The 15,423-nt window shown below is 39.7% G+C and overlaps 1 protein-coding gene across 1 annotated transcript in view; it reads left to right on the top strand.

Moving 5' to 3' along the window:
* Positions 1 to 10,222, top strand: part of MTX2 (metaxin 2) — a 34,348-nt gene extending 24,126 nt beyond the window's left edge. The window contains exons 4-10 of the mRNA XM_032693717.1: positions 2,083 to 2,155; positions 4,787 to 4,863; positions 5,677 to 5,769; positions 6,456 to 6,494; positions 6,900 to 7,025; positions 7,631 to 7,707; positions 9,726 to 10,222. Of these exons, the coding sequence (XP_032549608.1) occupies positions 2,083 to 2,155; positions 4,787 to 4,863; positions 5,677 to 5,769; positions 6,456 to 6,494; positions 6,900 to 7,025; positions 7,631 to 7,707; positions 9,726 to 9,933 (693 nt within the window). The 3' untranslated portion in view covers positions 9,934 to 10,222. The remainder of the gene's footprint in view (positions 1 to 2,082; positions 2,156 to 4,786; positions 4,864 to 5,676; positions 5,770 to 6,455; positions 6,495 to 6,899; positions 7,026 to 7,630; positions 7,708 to 9,725) is intronic.
* The last annotated feature ends 5,201 nt before the right edge of the window (positions 10,223 to 15,423 follow it).

Here is a 15,423-nt window from a genome sequence, read left to right as displayed (position 1 = left end):
GCTAAGGATTAAGTAGTATGGCAGAAGTTCACTCCTCCCACCCAAAGATGAAATTCTTTGGAGCTGTTGTTTGGTGCCATCTGTTCCACTGCAGCACAGTACTGTTGTTAGCTACTGGTGGAGCTTTCAGAAGAATGAAGTCTGTGTACTAGTGGAGTTAGTGTATGTTTTTCGTGTCCATCAGTGGCATAGGAGCACGTACGTAATCTAAACCAAAGTCTGCATTCTTATCTCTGAAGAAGTTGCATATGAAGCCCCAGTTTGGGCAGAAGACGTGATGCAAATAACAACGGCTGAAGCAGCCTGGACATTGCTAGGTCCTGCAGAGCCACAGGCAAAGGAAGAGATCTAGGACTCTGACAGACCAGTGCCTTAAATTACTTAAATTACTGAAGAATTAGTCCTTTGGGTATCCTTACTGTTTGCACGGAGTTTGGGGTGCCAAGGTAGCAAGATCCTCAATTTTTGGTGGCCTCCAATGGGTGCACAGACTTGGTCAGTGAAGTGTTGTCAAATGTGGCCAATTTATTGCTAAATAGTGAAGGACCTGCAGTATTTGGCTTATGCTGACCATGATTACTACCCTCTCTTTATATATCTGTCTATCTCTCTGTCTGTATGTGTACATACAGTATTTGGCTCCCAAGCAGGGCTTTAAGTTAGGCTGAGGAAATCAAAAGATGTAGAAATCCTCACAGTTCTGAGGTAGGCTCTTACCAGCTGTGATCAATGTCTTGTGTAGCAGTTTGTGACCATAGTTTTTGTCTTTGAATTGAGATTTGGATCTGAGTTAGGTCATGTAAACCTGCGAGAGCCAAATATCATGATGGACTATGCAGCTCTTTGATTTGATTGGAAAAGGACCAAAGCTTTTGGCTATTTTTCCCTGGACTGGGTTAGGGTTTTGAGAATAATGGCATTGAAGAACACAGGAGAGAGAAGAAGTGCTGTTTGGGTTATTTTTCTTTGCTTAATGGATATGACAGAAGCCACAAACACAGGGCTGATGCCAGTGTTAGTTCATCCCATTTGGTCTCATTTAGTGCAGAAACGAGCAATCTCAAGATTCAGGTTTAGGTTACTTTCATGTCTTGTGTTTAGAGTCTGAGCAGCTAAAACTGTGAGAATGCAGTTTACTGCCAGATCCTGCAATCTGAAGAGGAGGGAGGAGGCTCATGTACGAAGTGCTGTGTTACAGCAGCATTTTTCTTCATAGTGGAAGCCTTCTTGCTGTGGGCCTTTTTTACCTCAAGCCAGGGTGGATAAATAGGTATAATTTTGGAATCCGGAATTGTGACCTGCCTAATTGTGGAGACAAAATGAATGATAGGAGTTACTGAGTTGTGAGAGTCTCTAGAGATTAAGATTCCTTATTTGCCATGTTCTGTCCAAATGGCAAATACTTTTCTTGATATTTTGGTATTTCAACAGAAATACACTATGGATTCTCTGGTGATGGCAGGTGCTGACAGAAATTGTTATCCTACTGAGAGTGCTTTGAATCTAAGAGTACAGATAGAAAGAAATGGTAAATTGATCACTTATGCTCTCCATGAATCCCATAAATTATATTTAAAAAATTCTTCGTCCCAAAGTGGACTCGTGTGCTGACAGTATCATAGAGCAAAATTTCTGGCAGCTATTGTGATTATAGTATGGAAAGGTGCCATATGTGTTTGCCATGTTACACAACATGAACTTGATTAGCCAGCTTTAGCCAGAAGTGAGTACTATGATTTTCAGGAGGGGCAAAATGTCGCTTCATTTTGTACAGCCACAACACTAATTGTGTCTGTCAGATACTGACTGCTTCTTTGCTCCTCTTGAAAAAACAGTAAAAATATATGAAACTGCATTAGAAGAATTCCAGTCAATGACTGAATAATAAACTGTTGTCTAAGGAAGTTAAAAAAATCTTGTTTTTCTTTACTTGCCCTTCTTTCTTCCTAAAAGCAGTATGTAAGGAGCTATACTTATAAGTGTGTGCTAGGAACTAGCTAAAACAGTCAAAGGTACTGAAAACACCACATTTGTTTGTCACTGGTATATTAATGCTTTTTAAATGCGACTCTTTGTTTCCAGGCCTTTTTGCAAATGTGCAATCTGCCAATCCGGGTGGTTTGCAGGGCAAATGCCGAATACATGTCCCCATCTGGTAAGTGTGGCCTTCATTTAGATTACTATGTTATACCTCCATTTTGATACCATGGCAACTATGCCTTGTCTTGCTGATAACAGTCGGTCAGTGCTACCGTGTGTGGGTTTCTCCTCTGCAAACAATCAAAGCAGTGAAATGCAAAGTGATGTAGGCACAATGTGTAACTGTGCCTGTGACTGCAGTACCTGTATAAAGCTTTCAGAGTGTTCAAGTGCCTGGTGGAAATCTTCTCTCAAATGTCCTGAAGTAGAAAGACATACGTGTCTAAAAGGGGCTTTGTTCTGCATGCAGGGAATATTTCAGGGAATGCTATTATATTTGCCTATTGCTGGAGTGAGACAACACTGGAGAAAGGTTCTCTTTTGTTATCCTGTCTGGGAGATGATTGCCAGGATGTTGATACAGGAGACCAAAGGGTGCATTGTCACTGTTATGGGTGACAGGTGATTTTAAATCTTCCTCAGATCCATGACACTGTCTGGAAAAAAATCCAAACTGACCACCAAAAAATTAAGTATTAGAAGGGTACAGAGCCTACCTTTTGCTGGAGGTGGCTAGTTGCCTAAAAATGTCCAGAAGCCAGCTTCAGAAGACTGCCTAAAAATCAGAGGGAGTTACAGAATGCAGGGCGCAGAAGTTTGTCAATCCTCACACTCTGTCCCAGAGTTTTGTTATGTGAGGAGGTACATATTTACTGATTCTCTGTCTCTGGCTGATGACTGCCATGTGGAAGCACCTGTCAGTATATGTCTGCCACCTCTATGGGTTCTGATGCTGCTACTGATATTTTTGGTTAAAGCAGTGAAATGTGGCTATTTTAAATGTAGGTAGAATTAGATGTACTTTTTGCCCATACTCTTGGAATCCTTACTATTTTTATTTCCTTGCCTTGTTTCCTTTCTTTATATTGGTTTAATGATAATTCAGAGAAGGTTTTTATTTGTTCCCTTCTCCCTCCCCCCTACCCTCTGTCTCGCAGCAGCAAAAATCTGCATCTCATCATTTTGGGGGGAAGGTTATTTATCTCATAGTCATTGTAATGACAAAACCCATTCTGAGGGACTCAAAAGTATGATACCGAACGATTGTCTTGATACGTGAAGTACAGTCTGACTGAAACCACTGAAGTCTGCAGCACAGAGGTCTGTGTTTCCTTCTGCACATGGAGTGTGTGGATGCAGATGAAGCCTTTGTTGGTCTGATGCACTTCATTTATTACCCTTAGGCTTATTGAGCCAGTCAGGAGTGAAGCTTGTGATAAAAACCATGACTGAATCTGATGGTAGTTGAGCTGGGCTGGACAGTAGGTTGTGTTTCAGTGAAAAGAGTGAATGTATTGCCAATAACATATTTGCAGCCAAGCACATACTGATCCTGCTCTTTGAGCTGTCTGTTGAGAGTGGAGTCTGCCCATGATGAGAGGCAGGAAGGTAAAAAGGGTGCTGTGCCCTCTGCACTGGGCAGGCTCATTTACTGCCTTTGGGTGGGAGGACATTTACAAAACAGCCAGCATTTGTCTCCATTTTATGGATTATTTCAATCATGTAAATAATCCTAAAAGATTTAGTCTTAAATATAAGATTAGTATCTGTCAATTGCATTTGAAGATTTGCAGGAAAAGCAGCCTGGTTAGGGTGGATTGGAGCAGGAGCTCTCAGCTTCACACCTTGAGAGCTGGGAAAAAGGGACATAGGGCAACATCTGTAATGCTTCATGGCTTGCTGTGAGAGCAGGGCTTCCTCTTGTATCTTGCCTGCCTTAGAGCTTTGGCTTAGTTCTCTGTGTAAGAAAAGTTACCAAGCAGAGAAGATGATAAGCTGGACCCTCAGGGCTCAGCTTCATAGACTGAATACTAGCCTTAAGCTAGTATTAAGCTTTAACCCCATTTTGCTTCCATGATTTTGGAGAAGCTCCTTCTGTCTCTCTTCCCCGCAAGACCGTGAAGCTGAGAGTCTCATAGCAAGAACTTCTTCCTGATCCCAGGACCATGGGGGCTTGCAAATGCCAGCTCACAACAGAGAGTGAAAGCAGGGGCAGCCAACAGGAACTGGATGGCCCAGTTGTTGGAAATCTGAAGGACTGGAGGAGGGGGAAGAGTCAAGACCTTGCCTTGCTGAGTGTATATTTACTCTTCCCTCTGCTTACTTTCCTGGACACAGTTCCACATCTCCATCATCCTTTCAGCAGACCTTTCCCTTCCAGTGGCTTAGAAGGGACAGTGGGAATACATTGTGTCGTAAAACTTTTACTCAAAGGCTCTGTCTGCTTTCCTGGGATTTCCCAGTTGTACTTCAGAGGAACATTGAATTAAGTCTTTCCTGTGGAGCAAAATCCATTATTAAAATAAGAGTCAATAGATCTCACTCAATAACTTTGAAATACACAATTGCAAGTATCACATGTAGAAGAGTTTCAGGAGGAGGAAGATCCAGAGGAAGGTGTTTGTTATTACAAACATTCTATGTGTGTTATGTATGTTAGTTTTACCTGTGCTCACTTGGAAAAAAACCCCAACAATCCAGCCACTGATGTTCAGGTATACCTGCAGTATTTAATTGCTTTGAAAATTGTTAATGGTGTTTTACAGGTTAAAATAGCTCTTACTACAGTACCTTTCTCCTTTTACAGGCAAAGTACCCTTTATTCACGTGGGAAATCAAGTAGTGTCTGAACTTGGGCCCATAGTCCAGTTTGTAAAAGCAAAGGTAATAGTATGTTTTTTTTCACAAATTGGTGAATACCATGTTAATCTTGCTTAACATTGTGCTGATTTAGTGTGCTCTTCTGGAATGTTACTGAATTTGTTAAGACAGTATAGTTTTAAAAGAAAGATATCATCGAATAGGAGTTTGTGAGGTGAAAATGTTTTTCTTTGTCATTTATGCAAATCCTGGAAGAAAATTCTATGCAGAATAGCTGCATACCAGTACCAGTTTCTGAGACTGTTTTTCTGCATGCCTCATCTCTGTGTCTCAGAGCTCTTAAACTCAGAACTGACTGGTCTAGATCCTAAAGTGTGAAATAGTGTTCAAATTTGCCTTTGTTTCCCCACCCCCCCAACCATCCCCTCTATTTTAAAAATTACCATGTTTTCACTGAGTGGTTGATGAAGTTGTATCACAGATATAAATTTGTGTTTACTTCTTGTCACAGAGATACACTAACCAGGAAGCTGTGTGCTCAGTGTGTTCATCTGTGACTGATAATATAAATACAATAAAAATACAAGTCTGAATTTCTTATAGATTATCTTAGATCTTTTATAGATTAGATTAGTTACATTATGATGATTTGTTTTTAATTCTAAAGGATACTGTACGTAAAAATTTCATATGTAATTTGTTAATGAACTGTGTCAGTTATCTATGTCTATATAATCTATGTATCTATGTCTGTGTCTATGTAAGACATCAGGGTCTGAGCCAAAGCTCATTGACTTTAAAGATCCTTGGATCATATGTTGTTGAATATTCCAATATCCTTTCTTATATGTGTGTCTTTTCTCTTTTCCCCATTAGGGCCATTCTCTCAGTGATGGGTTGGATGAAGTCCAAAAAGCTGAGATGAAAGCCTACATGGAATTGGTCAATAATATGCTCTTGACAGCAGAGGTAAAACAAACCCTAGTAACTCCACACACTTACATAAGCAACTATAGGCAAGAAAGCTTTAGGATTTTTCCCTGTAGTGGAAATACTGCTGTAGGTGAAAGGAGACAGGAATAAAGTCTCTGTATGCTGTGGATTGCCTGCCGAAGTGTTCCTGTAGACACAAGTCACGTGTACAATTCCCCTCACCTAACTGGGGTCACCACAGCTGTAGAAGTAACTGACTGGAAAATGCCAGTGGTTCCTGGGATCCTACTCCAACCCACAGCTGGGCAGGCACCCTGCTGTCACCTCCCATGGTGTGCATGCTCACATGTGTAGTGGGAGGCGTGGATTCTCTGCAGTTTGTGTCCCTGGCGAGTTAAGGTGACGCAGTCCCAGCGTGGGAGCAGTGTTGGAAACGCTGGCAGGATACAGGTGGCTGAGGAGCTGAGGGCCAGTGACCTGCATGCTGAGTTATGGACAGTGGGAGTGGACCTTTGATCTCAGCTTAGTGCCAATGAAGTAAGGACTAGCAACTGGGCCTTTGCCTTCCGGTTTTAATTTCTTTTATACATTCAGAGGTCTAACAGAAGAAATGAAATGGAAATTTAATCTAATATAGAAAAGAAAATTCTACTACTGAAGAATGATTGTCTCTGTATTCTCCTTTATTAGGAAGTTTTAGTAAGTGTTCTTTCTCTTCCTAGCTCTATCTCCAGTGGTGTGATGATGTTACAGTAGAGGAGGTGAGTGGTTCCACAGCATTTATCTTAATTAAAATTTAATGAGAAAACACTTTTGCTCACAACTGCAAGTCCCTGCTCATAAATGAAACATGGAGGTTTATACCATTAATGGTACAGTCTTTTCACTTTAATTTCACTTGCATATACATTTTAGGGAAGCTGTGTCATTACTGAAAGTAGCTGACTGCAGAATAGATATGGGTTTTGTATGTTTCTGAAATAATAGCTTTAAATAGTTATGCTGCATAGTACAGATTCTGTGCAAATAATTATGGCATAGACACAACTCCCTTTCTCTTTTACAGCTCCCTTTCTGCTAGAACTGTGTAAATATTAGCTGTTTTGTCAAGAGGTATCTGTATTTTCTTATATTGTGACACAGTACCTTTCTGTCTTTAAACAAAGATTACTCACCCAAGGTATGGCTCCCCTTACCCGTGGCCTCTTAACCGCATTCTGTCCTATCAGAAGCAGTGGGAGGTGAAGCGAAAGATGAAAGCCATCGGATGGGCTGGAAAGACACTTGAACAGGTCAGTATGAAAGGGGAAGCTTATTTCTTTACCCTGCCTTCTTCTTGCCTTTTTTTTTTTTTTAAAAGGCTTTGGAAAGTAGCATGTTCCTGAAACAGATGTATTAAAATGTATATTCTGTACTTAAAATATTATCTGGAGTCAGGTATTTGCCTTCAGTAGCAATAAATCTTAAATTATGTGCAATCCAGTGGGGTGGGAGGAAGGATATTTTACCATGAGTGTACATCTTTGTTGGTGTTAGTTTAGGCTGTAGTCCTGAAAATAGGTTGTAAGTCCTGTCCACCACTTCGTGTATGATGTTAAGAGGCACACTTTGCAGGATTGCAGCAAGTTTTGAGGTATGAGTTAGTACCTTTCATTAAGTTTAGTTATAAATGTTATGGGAAGCACTTAATCAGAATTGCCTTACATCAAATGTTAGATTAAGTAACACTTAGCTACCTGCCTACTGTGTCCTTTTGACTGACTTTAACAGCTTTTGATATTTCAACATGGTACATTCATTGTTCCCACTGTCAGTGCAAATAGAGGAAGGAGGTTATTTTTTGCAGTGGTGAGATTTCCTGACAATATGGATCTTTCTTTCTTGTGTGTTTTGATAGGTGCTTGAAGATGTAGATCAGTGCTGTCAGGCTCTCTCCCAGAGATTAGGAACACAACCATATTTCTTCAATAAACAGTAAGTTATTCTTTATTGAAATACTGCATCCAGGAATGTGAGATATAGGTATATACCCATGTACATACATATGTACATACATGTGTGTGTATATATATATATATATATAAAACTCCTGTTTTATTTTAATGCTGTGTGATTAATTGCAAAAATGAAAATATGTGACTGGAATCTAAACATGAAATTTCAGAAATAAGTATTTAAAGGTTTTAAAAGGAAAGTTTCTGTAAGTTTGTTGGGTTTTTTTTCCCCGTTTATGATTTAGTTTTTACTCCTGCTTGTCTTCTCTACATGATTCTACCACAACTTATGTAGGCTACAAATGTGCACCTTTATACAGTCAATTTCTTATTAAAAATGATACATTTAAAGCTTTACTTTTATTTCTTGGGTAACATTCTCTACTAGAGGAGTGAATGTATGTTGTGCTGTCCTGATCTGGACAGCTTGTCTTGCTCTAAACACCAGAGGCAGTTCTGAATGAGCATGAGTTAACTAACTGAGTTAGCATGAGTATGCCTGTGAGTTCTAAGAACTGGGGGAGAAGCTAGCTGGTCCACAAAGGACCAGATGCAAAGTGAAAACCAAGATTCACATTGCCAGGAGAGAAAAAAGAAGTGACCTGACCTCCATGGGATGTCCTCTGCTCTCATCACTTTCTTTCAATTTTTTACATTTTTTTTCTCTGCAATAATTCAGTATTTTTGAAATGTTATGGACTTAAATAACATCACATTAGCTCCCTCTTTTCTCATGTCCATGGATCAGTCTGGAAATGCACAGATCTGGATTTCACTTGACTACATTTGGACAGGGAGAGGTCTTCAAATGACAGGATATGGTCTTGGATACTTCTCTGCATTTGTCTTTGCCCCTTGATCTTTTCCAAGTTGAGACTAGGTAGGTAGTGTTAATTCAGAGGATACAGAAATATGCATTATAGAAGACAAGCTTAAATTGCATCTTCTCATATGATTATTAAACATAGTATCTCCTAAACTTCCTTCTGTATTTCTAAAGAATTGTAACTTGGGGATTTTGTGTTTGTTTTTAACCAGGCTTTCTTGGTACAGTTTCAACCTTTAAGCTTTTTAGCTGTCTGAAATATTACCAAAAAAGTATGTGGTTTTAGTCCAATATTTTTCAGTCTGTGGCTTCTGGGAGTCTGTGGGAGGTAAATAAGAAAAGCAACCTGTTGCTGACAGATTTCAGTTTGTCATACAAGGATCCACATCTCCACTGGAGAGTGCTTAGTGATGCACAAATAAAAAGGCAAAAAAATTATCAGTTAGGAAAGCCTCATGCTGCTTGCCTTTAACACTTGTAAAGAGGGGCTCTGAAGTTATTATTATGTTGGAAAAAAAAACTATTTGCACATGGGCTACTTGTATACAAAGGTCCAAGGTAAAAATTGAGAAGTCTTGCACCTAAAATAAAGTAGGACTGAAAACATTCCCAAAATATTTGTTTTCTTCTGTGTAGTTCCCTTTCACAAGAGATGTTTCCAGTTGCTGCCACCATGGAACTCCTTTTCTTGTTTGTTGAATAGTTCCCAACTGCTGAAAAGCACAAAAAAAAAAAAAAGAAATAGGGGTCTTATGCTTCCACACACCCCCTCTTTTTTTTTATCTTGTGAGATAATAGTTGGTTTTTTTTTAATATACATCTGCAAAGAAAAAGCAAAAACCCCAAAAGACCTGATAAGCATTTGTCCTTGTTACTGAACTAAAAGGTAGAGCATTCTTTGATACTGAATTGGTAACTCTGCCCAATCTAAGAAGTGTTATTTTCACACTTCCAAGCTCCCAAAAGCAAAGAAAATGCTATACTGAGAACAGTTAGTGTTCTGATATACTGTATACACAGTTTCCATGCAATTGGTAAGTTCAGTATTGCCTAATTTCATCTGAGTCCTTAAATTGTATACCTATCTAAAGGTTATTCAGAACAGCAGGGTTTTTCTTGATCAGGACTTGCCTTCCAAAGTACCAGTTCTTTTTTTCTGTTTGATTTTACAGACCAACTGAATTAGATGCTCTGGTATTTGGCCATCTGTTCACAATCCTTACTACTCAACTAATCACAGATGAACTCTCTGAAAAAGTGAAGAACTACAGTAATCTCACAGCCTTTTGTCGGCGAATAGAGCAGCAGTACTTTGAGGGTCATGATAAAGACAGCTCCACAATTGCAGCCCGCTCTGCTAAGAGGTCCTTGCTGAGATAAGCGTGGTGGTTGGGGTGGATCATGTTGCAGTTTTGAGTTTTGTTCAATAAATTGATTTTGAGAATGGAAATGTGAGTTAAGCTTTTTGAAGCTGCCAAATCATTCTAGAGTAAGAAAAAGTGTTAAATGCAGTTTTTGTGTTGTAGAATATACTGTGCATATTTCACCTGAAACATCTGTATGAGCACTTGTGTTTTACTAGCCTGTATGCCACTGACTGTAAAGTGACCTTGGAAAAATATTGTATCTGTTTTAAAAAAAATAAAACAAAGTTTCTCTCTTATCTTTATAAATGCCTTTCTTACGAAATTTAATGTCTGTGTAGTTAATGAGTGGGATCCTGGTGGGAGGACACCTGGAAGACAGCTGTATGGCAAACTAGTTAGAATTACTAGTTAAAATGAAAGGACTCATTAGAGATCTTAAAGTTTGTCTGCCTCAGCCAAAATTTATTCAGAGACTGGGTGAAAAAAAATGTCTTGGAGTTCTGCAGCACACAAGTATGAGACCTTATTCAGTCAGTTCTTACTTTGTGTCAAAGTAGCTTCTGGCTGTCATTTCTTCCTCTTGTGTATGTCTCGCCTCTGTTTTTATTTCTTGTTCACCTTTGGTTTTTTGATTATGATTTTTTTTTCTTCCTGTGATCTCCCATTTTTAGTCCTCTTGCTGTTTATTTAAGAAATTAATTTGCTATGTAAGTGTCTGTCTCACTCTTTCCACTTCCAGTATGTTAATATTGCTTCTGAGCTTTGACATACTAGACTAGACGTGGTTTTTGTAGGAAAGGGACTTGCTATGAGTTTGCATGCCTTGGTCCTTCTGCCTCCATGTTATCCTATGGTACACGTAGGCACAATGATACAGAAGTAAACAAATGTCATTGCACTCCAAAAACCCTGGCAACATGGAACTTTTCAAGGGAGAGTTCTTGTGTGTAGGCAAGGACTCAATCTCACCAGTGTTCCTTCAAGCACATTAAATGGTGCTGCTCTGTTCTGCTTTGTCAGTTGTACTTGATGCTTTTCCAAAAGCTCCAACTACCCCAGGAATGTCCTGGTGGCAGAAAGAGTCCCTGTGCACTCAGGAAGTCATGGGCACAGCTGGGAACCAGCTCAGAGTGTTTGGCTAGTTGGAATCATTGTGTTTTCTTAAAATGAAATATATTCTTTTGGCTATATGCCTTAGTGTCAAAATACTTAATGGCTTGAACTGGTTATGCAATGGTCATGAGATTTTGGCTGCCATTTCCTTCTCTCTTAAGAACTGAGCAGAAAGCAGCTGCGTACCTTGAACTGGCTGAGTCTCCCTTGACTTTGAGGTTCCTGAACCACTACTGCTTATTCATTCCTAGTGTGGGGGAGCACTCTTTCCAGCACAACTGGAAAATGGAGTTGAATTCTTACTGCTGTTTTTTGATACAAGAGTTTTAAGCCCTACTGGATTCAAATCAATGTGTAAGGGGGTCCTGGCCTTTCATCAAACCACTCTTGCCTGGAGAGGAAAATTGCCCTTGTCCTGATTTCAGTCTTAAAATTTCACATGTGTATGTTGAATATCTTTTCAAACTAAAACCCATCAACTCTTGACTGCTTAGTGACCTTTTCCACTGTCAAAGTGGTTGGTAGCTGAGAATTGAGATATTTCTTTCAAACCCGCTTTTCTGCATTAATTCAGCTTCTGGGAAAACTGGAAAAGAATTTTTTGTTGTTGTTGTTCTTGTTTTTTGTTTTGTTTTGTTTTGTTTGTTTTTTTTAGTTTGGAAGGAATATTATGATACATGCTACTTTGAGAGAAAAACACTCTAGTAGTATCTAAAGCTAGCAGTGCCATGGTGATGTGGAAATCCTCCGTGAAAATGGAAGGATCTTAATCCAGAGAATTAAACTCCTCTTTTATCTCTTGCTAATTGCAGAGCACCATTCATGAGGGAAGATTTTAACCTAGCTTCTGTGGTTTTAGCAGTTCTGGTACCAGTAGACTGAACTACAGCAGTAATTTACTTAATGGATTTCTAAACCCACCTATTAACTTCTAGGCAGTCTGAAAAAGTGCAAGTGGGCATGTATTCCTCCTCTTTCAAGGTTACAGTGGCCATTAGCCACCTTTTAACCAAATTTCTGCAATTGTTTTGAAACAGCATTGAATGAAACTGTGTTTTTATATTCTGGCAAGGTTGTGGTGAGGCAGAGCAAGCACTGGAAATACAACACCTTGAATGCTGAACAGCGAGTTACTGCAAAGTTCGTGTGGTAGCATATAGCAAGGTTTATACCTTCAGAGTACTAAAATAAAAACTCACAGAGATAGCCATATGCATTAACCTGCTTTGAATGTCTCATCTAGAAAATAAATGCTGTGGAAGTGGTTGGGCAAAAGATACTGATCTCTTGCAAATAAAGTGTTTAAATCCACTGAGCTACTCAGACTACACTTAAGGATACAGAGGCAGGCAAATCACACGGAGTTTTCAATATTGAAGTGAGAGGACAAGCAGAGACTGAGCTCTCAAGTTACACTGAAGTTTCTGAAAGTTTAACCACCTTCCTTGTGTGTGACTTGGATAACTTAATTATTAAAATTTAAATGAAAAGAAGCATTCCTTACTTCCCTGACTGAAGAGAATTCTTTCTATATGGCATGTTTGCTACAGGGCTGGTTTGTAGTTCAGGCTGCACCTTATTCTAGGCGATATCTAAACTTACAAGGAAAATCTTGGCTTTGCTACCAGTGTTGAAAATAGCTATTAAAATCCTAGCCAAATGACATACTTTGTACTTCATAAGTACAAGAAACCATTACGCTTTTTTAAATGACACTGGTGGCATGATTAGTGCTACAGAGCAGACTGGGCTGAGCTCAAAGGACCAAAGCTTGGAAGCCATGCTTTAACTTTGGGAAGCTGCAGTCCTACAAAGGACACTCATACTGGTTGCTACTGAAATACTGTGCACAGTTTAGGAAAAAGAATGAAAAATTGTAACAAGACCAGCAATAAAACCATTAAGGGTGGAAAAAACCAAATCCAAACCCAATAATGTTTATATCAAGGGAGTTGAGCAAGACAACTGGCCTGCCTTCTCCAAGGCTAAGTAGTGAGGGCTTTCTCTTGGTCTGAGTGGCCCTCTAGTAGACAAGGCTGTGCGTGTGCAGTCTGTGAAAATTTTTCTCTTGGTTTCTATGTTTTTCTAGATCTGCCACGACTGAAGCTCAGCTGCTGCACTGGAGACAGGAAGCAGGCCGAGAAGGACAATGGGTTGTTTCATGTAGCAGGACAATGTGGATGGTGATTTTCTTTCCTAGCTTTTTCAGGCTCAAAAATACAAAGCTCCTAGGGGCCACTGCTCCTAGAAAGCAGTGAAGAAAACTGGAACGTCTAAAATTTCCCCAAATTAAGACAAAAGTTGGGTTTCTAACAGAAAGAATATCAGGACCAACTGCACCTTGGGTTAACATATATCTGAATATGCCCCAGCAGAAACTGCAGGACTTAATCAAAACAGTATACAAAGTCACAAAAGCACTCAGAACTACAAGTGAATAGACATTACTGAGTCTGAGCAATGTACAAATCACTTACCTGTTGTGGTTTGCTTCTTGCAGTCTTTTCATTCCATGATTTAATAACTTCATAGGGACATGCTGAAGTTGAGCTAAATGCTCATGTTGGAAAGTAACAGGTACTTTCTTTGCCTGATGGAGCTAAAACAATTGGAAAAGTCCCAGTGAAAACAGGACTGCTCCTCCATTCCTAAAATGCTGCTTTGGGATTGTGGAATGGACTGATCTTGCTCAGCACGGACTCTCCTCATCACAGGTAACTGGTTATGCCCTTGCTGGATTTGGTGTCTGCTCCTATCAGAAATGTGTGGTGCCAATTCCAGATGTTGTGGAGGTCTTGTTTTCCTAACCAGCACAGCATTGTACCTGTGGCTAAATTGTGGATCCTGTGTGCCCTGTGCCACTGCAAGTATAGCACAGAAAATGGAGTGACCACTCTGATCCACCACAGACTGTGGCAAACCAGCTTGTGATTTGAAAGTGGCCAGAATCCCAACCACAGGTTAATTTATAATATTGAATCATTGTTTCCAGCTGACAGTCCTTCCAGATCTCCTGGTTTTCCTCTTCCTTTCTGAAGAAAGTTCTCCTTGACTTGGGAGTCTCTGATGCTACATTTTATGATGTGATGAGATTTCAAGACAAACATGTGAAGGGGCTTTGGTGGGAGCAGCTTTTGCTAGGATCTATCACTTTTCACATATCAATTGTAAAAATTCTAGTATTGAGTGGTGTTAATGAGATATTAATCTGCTGTTTTTGTTGACTTTTATTTTATTTCCCCTCCTCCTCCCCAAGGAAAGAAAAATAACCTGGCAATTTCCTGCCTCTCAAATGTACTTAAAGCTCAGTGTTGTGGAAAGAAAGAGGCTATCATAGCCATACACGTGGAGAATGCTGCTGTGCTGCACTTAATGATGCCTCTTAGGATCAGCTATGCTGCTAGAAAACACTTCATTTCCTGTGGCTTTCTTTCTTTATAAGCAGAGTGCAGCTCCAATGGCTCTCACAACAATTAGCACCCACTTGTTCTGCAGGTTTGAAGTTTTTGCATTAGTCAGGTTGAGAAATTCATGGTATTAATCATGACTGAAGTTGTTATTTATCACCTGCTGGGTGAGAAATAATAATTTTGGCACTACTGGGGCAGCAGGCCAGAAGTACCAAATTAAGTAAAACATCTAAACACCAGCAAGGATCATTTCTCTGATTAATGAATTGTTACAAAGAAGAAATGCTACTTGTTATCTGATCTTAGGAGAAAAGTAGGAGTAGGAAGTAAAAAGCATTAGCAAAGTCAGGATGTAGTTTGCAAGTTTCCTGGCTGATCTCTCTTCTGTCATTTGCTGACTGCTAACACATGCTCATCTACTCCACAGGTTTGCGATACTTGGCTCACATCCCCAGTACCAACTTCGTAAAAAGTAGCATTTGGCAGCGAGCTCAAGGCCCATTATGTAACTGCCTCAAAAGAAATGAAATGACTTTAAGCTTCTAGGGCTTGTCTAGACTGGAAGGTTTTGCCATAGGAACAGTTACCAGCCTGGCAAAATACCATTGTGTGAATGCAATAACAGAGGTTCAGGAAAGAAAATCAGTGACATCAAATAGAATGAAGTTTACACCCAGGTAACTGTATCCATACTGGGGCCATTAGTCACATATGGGATTAAAAGGGCCTACAAATGACAGCTGCCTGATCAGAAGTATTTCACATGTAAATACAAAAAGCTTGAGAGACCCCTTTTGGCTCCAACTGATTCATTATCTGGAAAGAAAGTGCAGGCTTTTTCCATAGGGAACATCAACCATTCCCATCTATTGCTGCAGACCTCAAATTTGCTACTACTTGAGAAAAAGAACTTCCCGCTGTAGACACAGATGGACTGCTATCCATGCCACACATGACACCTGTGGCAGCTGAAGTAACTC

Source organism: Chiroxiphia lanceolata, chromosome 7, assembly GCF_009829145.1.
Source record: "Chiroxiphia lanceolata isolate bChiLan1 chromosome 7, bChiLan1.pri, whole genome shotgun sequence".
NCBI lineage: Eukaryota > Metazoa > Chordata > Aves > Passeriformes > Pipridae > Chiroxiphia > Chiroxiphia lanceolata.
This window is presented reverse-complemented; position numbering and strand designations above follow the sequence as displayed.